The 5,815-nt window shown below is 30.4% G+C and overlaps 1 protein-coding gene across 1 annotated transcript in view; it reads left to right on the top strand.

Annotated features, from left to right (window-relative positions):
• Positions 1 to 5,060: 5,060 nt before the first annotated feature.
• Positions 5,061 to 5,815, top strand: part of LOC117178179 (mitochondrial transcription rescue factor 1) — a 6,467-nt gene continuing 5,712 nt past the window's right edge. The window contains exons 1-2 of the mRNA XM_033369469.1: positions 5,061 to 5,353; positions 5,434 to 5,567. Of these exons, the coding sequence (XP_033225360.1) occupies positions 5,156 to 5,353; positions 5,434 to 5,567 (332 nt within the window). The 5' untranslated portion in view covers positions 5,061 to 5,155. The remainder of the gene's footprint in view (positions 5,354 to 5,433; positions 5,568 to 5,815) is intronic.

The following is a 5,815-nucleotide window of genomic DNA, read 5'->3' as shown; positions in this document are numbered from 1 at the left end:
TGTGTGTGCGTCCGTGTGTCGCGCGTTCCGACTCGCAGTCGGAGCGCGCGTGCTTCGCTTACACGCTGCTAATGTACAGTATCACATGTATATACTCAACAATTTAAATCGGCCCAACCGATGTTCGGTTCGGTCCACCGATGCTTGTCCCAGAATCGGCACTTTGTTTCGCCAAGTCCCAGTTTTAGTACCTAATAAATAAATCTTACACGAAAGATAAAAAAAATGTATTGAAAAATTGTCGAAGTTCACGATGAAATTTTTCAATTTCTGTCATTAAAATTTTATAATGTTTATGAAAAATTACATTTCTTGTCATTGCAAAAGGTTGTAAAGCAGGCTACAACGGAAAAAATGAAATATTACGCGAAGAAAAATTGTAATCGATTTAAATTATTTATTTAAAAATTATTGTATCGATATTCCTGTTAACATTTCGTCGCATAATAATAAATAATTAGAAAAAGAGAGCTCCTATTATCATGGTGGCCGCTTACTACACATGCGACATTCGCACATGCGCTCCACGCCCGCGCCGCCGGGCCGACAGGAAACTTTACGCCCGTTACATAAAACTTTACAACCGCTACATAAAAATTTACGCCCGCTAAATGAAAGTTTACGCCCGATAGATAAAATTATATTTATCTTTAAAAAAATTACATTGCTGCACCCCACAGCCTCCCTTCTGCTAAGTACGCTATTTCTTCCTTTCACTTATAATTTTAAATTGTCAAGAACACCAAATATTTTTTATCTGCTTCACATACTTGTTTTCAAAGAGTATTCAAGGTGCTATATTTTTTTTAATTCGTCTAAGAAGATACTTTGACAGAATTCACAGTACAAAATGTTCTTTAAAGAAGAGAAAATAGGTGGATTTTGTTACAAAAATAGAAAAATAATAGGAGAAAAAATTCTTCTAAATCAAATTAATGAATGAATTTTCAACCAAAAAAAGATTAATTTTCTACCAAAAGAGATGAATTTTCAAAACAAAAATTGTAGTTTTCAAGATAAAAAGTCGAACTGTTGAACTTTCAAGAAAAAGAGACGAATTTTTAAGCATATACTTGAATTTTCAAAATTCCAAACGGATTTTCTAATAGTCGAATATTCAAATAAAAAATATTTCACTTCAATCGCAAACATTTCTATTTTCAACCAAGTATTAGAATCTTTAATCCAAACAAACCATTTTCATAGAAGACATCTGAATTTTCAACCTAGAACTTTTTTAACAAAAAATATGAATTTACAGTCCAAAAATACGGATTTTCAAACCAGTTGAATTTTTTAACAAAAAAGATGACTTAAGAAAAAGGTTAAATTTTTCTCAAAATAATTAATATTTCAACACAATACTTGATTTTACACCACTAGTTGAATTTTTGATTTGGAAACATGAATTTTCAAGCAAATAGTTGAATTTTTATCCAGAAAGATTTTCATTAACAGTTTAATTTTCAACAATTGAAGTAAATTTTTAACAAAATAGTTGAATTTTCAACTAAAGTGATGAATTTTAAACCAGTGAAATGAATTCTTAATAAAGAAGTTTAACTTTCAATCAAGTAGTTGAATTATCAATCGAAAAAAATTGCTTTTTCAACAACAAAAATATTACGATTATAAATAAAAAGCAGTAGAATTGAAGCGAAAAAATGGATTCTCGTCGAAAAGTCTAGTGGTTGATAATTTAAAAACTGCGGTTAACAACAAAAACAAACTAGTTTAATTCTCAAGCAAACCAGTGTAATTGTCTAATTAGAGACAGTTATAAAAAAAGTAAAAAAAGAGCAGATAAAAACATATGAGAAAAAAACACCACATTATTAATGCGTCTTTTTATACACATTTTTCCAATTTCAATCAGTTTAGTTGAAATTCATAATTTTAAAAACAAAAGCTATCTAAATAAATAAATTTTGAGAATTAAATACTGTAAAATATCAATTACCTGCGTGAATATGTACAAAAACATAATCCAAAATTGATAAAAAGATATTTCGGGTTCCAATTGTGTAAAAAATTAGGAATTTTGCCGACGTTTCGTGAACATTGCAGTTCACTTCTTCAGGGTGAACTGCAATGTTCAGGTTTCAACTTGGAAACGTCTTATTGTGATTAATATTAAAAAATTAGGAATTCAAAGTAAAAATATCATAAAAATATTGCAACTTTGATTTTTATGGTAAAAACCGCAAACATAATGGCTTTTATTTTTTATTTTTATGCATTATGCCAATTTAATTAACCTGCCTTTCGATTAATCAAAACTTTAGTTTTCCTATAAATAATTCCTGCTGGGGAGATCTAAATTGGCCTTGATACATCTTCGACCGTGGTAGCATACACAAAAACGACGGATAAATAATAAAGAAAAGAGAGCGAACTGATTTTGTTGTCACTTCTTTTCTCATTCTCTTTTTGCCTTTGTTATAAGGCTGTCTCTTATGAGACGACTACACTAGTATTTGGAAATATACTCCACTTAACTGCTTTTGCGAAAATATGTTACACGTTTTGACTATCTTGAGTATATGTGTTTTAAAAACTATTTTTTACATAATTTTTTAGCCTTCTCGTGCAATTTCGTTTCACACTTTTAGTTATTTAAGTTTATGTTCTTTTTTAATTTCCTTCTGAAAACCGGTAAAAGCGCAGGAAGCAAGACAGTTTCATTTTTGCTCAGAGGTGCTAGAAACAACTTTATATATATTTTTAAATAAATAATTAAATTGTTTTAAAAATGATGTAAACAAAAACTAAAAAGGATTTCGAAAAAATGATCAAGCTATTCGTAAATAAGGGTCTTTTTGATCATTTTAACGTAAGGTCAATCAGGGATCTATCTGTGCATCTAGTAGAGTGAGTGACGACTCCATCATTAGGTTTATTTTTAGTTAAAAACTTCATTTTCTACCAGAAAAATCTAATTTTCAAAAAATAAGTAATTCGTTGTCCTGATAGTAGGGTTCTTAAACAGGAGAGATCAGTTCTGAACCAAAATACAATAGTAGCCTTTTCAGTTAAAAAAAAAAATAACTTTCAACCAAAATTGATTGGAATGTCCTATTGGATTCTATGTATTAATTCAGTTCACATTTAAACAAAAAAAAGGAAAATGTGAAATTTTCTTGAAAACAGAAAGGAAAAGTGGAATGCTTTTAAAAAAGGGTAAAAGTGGGGAATTACCAGTAGGCATACGACATCCTACGTCCATGTCGTTTCGGTGTCTTTGCGATATCGTAAAGACACCTTAACAACATGGACATAGGATGTCGTAAAGTTTTCGTAAAGATGTCGTAACGATGTCGTAAAGACGTCGCCAAATGTTGTGACCACTGGGTAGGGAAAGATTGTGAATTCTTTATTTCGATGATTTACTTGTAAAATAAAATCACTATTTTTTTTCTTCATTCAAGCCTTTCAAAAAAAATTTATTCACATTTATATGTGATGTCCCATTCTGCGTTAATCCCCCCCCCCCCCTCGCTAATCATAAATTTTTACAGTTCCGGTTACCGCCCGCCTCCTTTGGTAGCGTGGCGGAGTTTTTGAATAGCTCCTAAATTAATTTTTCAAGAAACTTCTTTTTGTGATATTTTCAAGTTACTCATCGATACTTTTACAAAAACATCTTATGATTATTTTCTGTAGCATTTATGTTTAATTTTTCTGAAAAAATGTCCCATTAATCTTCTCAAATTATATTTTTCCACTAAAAATCCATTTGAAAAGTTTTCGAGAAAAACTACATTTTTTATTTTACTTTCTTCCTGCGTAATTTACAAAAAATGGCACTTCAAGGATAATATTTAGGGGAATTCCGTACTGCTCCAGGGTTGCCAACCTATATCTAATAAAAACTTAAACTTTAGTTGACATGTGCAATGAAGTATTTGACATTATGACGTCAGCTGGCAAGATGCCTGCATGCTGAGGGCCAAGCAATAACACCAACTGGGTGGGGCAAAAGTGTATCCAGGGCTTAAAAGATGGTTATTTTCACGAGGCGAAATAGCTGTACGCCCTTGTTTTGTGGTCGGATAAAAATGATTTTTCTCGATTTGTGTATTTGGATATAAATTTTTTCCTATTCAACAATAAAATCAATCATTTTTTGTTTCTAACAATTTTATTATTTTATTGAATGGATTTAAAAAATTCGGGTTAGATTATAGAATAGCTGGTACCACCCTTTATTTCATGGAAAAATGTTTTTTTACAAAATCAAAGTATTTGAACATGAAATTGAAGTAAATTCGAAGCGATTTGTTAAAAGAAAGCATTAAAATTATTGTTAATTGTATTATTATAACGGGTCAAGTATGGGTCTACCAAAAATTTGAATTTTCCCTATTCAACTTACCATTAAAGTGTTTTTAGACATTCTTGTTGGGAAAAAGAGTATATATACGAATTTTTTTATTCTCTTTTAATAAAATGAAACATATTTTGTGAATTATTTTCATCAATATAAACAATTATAAAAATTTCATTTGTATTTTTTTAAAAAGTGGAAAAGGGGTCGAGGTGCTTTACAGAATTTGAAAAGACTCTTTCTTTAACAACTGTAGCAACTGTTTTTTTTAAGTAAAATGGTTATATATGAACAAAACAAACAGCAAAATATGTAAAGATATGTAAATTAAAGTTCAAATTACACTTATTTAGAACTTTTCACCTTGCTAGGAGTTGTAAAAGGACTTAAACAGTAAGTTGAATACGGCAAATTCAAATTTTTGGTAGACCCATATTTGATACGTTATAATTATGCTTTCTTTTAACGAATCGCTTGGAATTTACTTCAATTTCATGTTCCAATAGTTTAATTTTGGAAAAAAGAAATTTCCAGGAAATAAAGGTAGGTACCAGCTATTCTATAATTTAACCAAAATTCGAATTAATGCCTAAAATTCCTTTTATGCCAAGATATTTTAAAAAGATTCGTCCCATGCAATTAATTGCTTGATCTTCGGCATGCAGCCATCTTGCCATGTGACATCACAACTTGAAATCCCTAATAACAAGCAGACGACGCTAGCAGCTGATAGTCAAAAAATATACGGAATCCATAACCCTATTTCGAATGCTAAAAGTATGATAAACATGTTTCAAGTCTTATTCGTCTAATTATACGACAATTAAAATGTTGAGTAGAAGGTTTATATGTAACTTTACTCATAGGAATTTCATTAGTATTTATAAAAAATCTTTCCAAACGTTACAATGTAATGTATCAAATACGGTTGATGGCAAACGAAACTTCTTATTTCAAAATCCAACTCCTAATCCATACACAGTCAAAAGGTTTAAAAAAAAGAAGCATTCTGAAAAACAACAGCAGGTACGTAATTATTTTTAAATAATGAAGAGAGGCTTACTGTTTAACTTTCTACGAAGATACTTTTTATCACGCACGTCTAGAACGAAGTCTTTGAAGATGACGAGGAAGATGAAACAGTTGAACCTCTTGAACCCTTTGAAAAAATTGTAAGTAAAACTGTTCCTTCCATGCGATTAGATGGGATCATTAAAGCCGGCTTAGGAATGGCTCGCAAGTAAGTACTTGCAGTATTTAATTTTAAATAAGCTTTAATATCATACAAAAATAATAGTTTTTTTTATTATTTTACTTATTTGAGACCCACAGTGGGCTAAATCGGAAATTTACTGTACATAATTAGAGCAATCGAAGTTAGGTGCCCTATTTGTGGGTCCGGATGCAATAAGGGCACATAAAATTTTTTCGTGCGAAAACGAAGTCCCCTGGAGGCTTTAGAAAAAATTTTCGAATTTTAATTTTCAA

This window comes from Belonocnema kinseyi, chromosome 8 (genome assembly GCF_010883055.1).
Source record: "Belonocnema kinseyi isolate 2016_QV_RU_SX_M_011 chromosome 8, B_treatae_v1, whole genome shotgun sequence".
Classification (NCBI taxonomy): domain Eukaryota; kingdom Metazoa; phylum Arthropoda; class Insecta; order Hymenoptera; family Cynipidae; genus Belonocnema; species Belonocnema kinseyi.
Note: the sequence above shows the minus strand (reverse complement) of the source record. Positions and strands in the feature narration are given on the sequence as shown.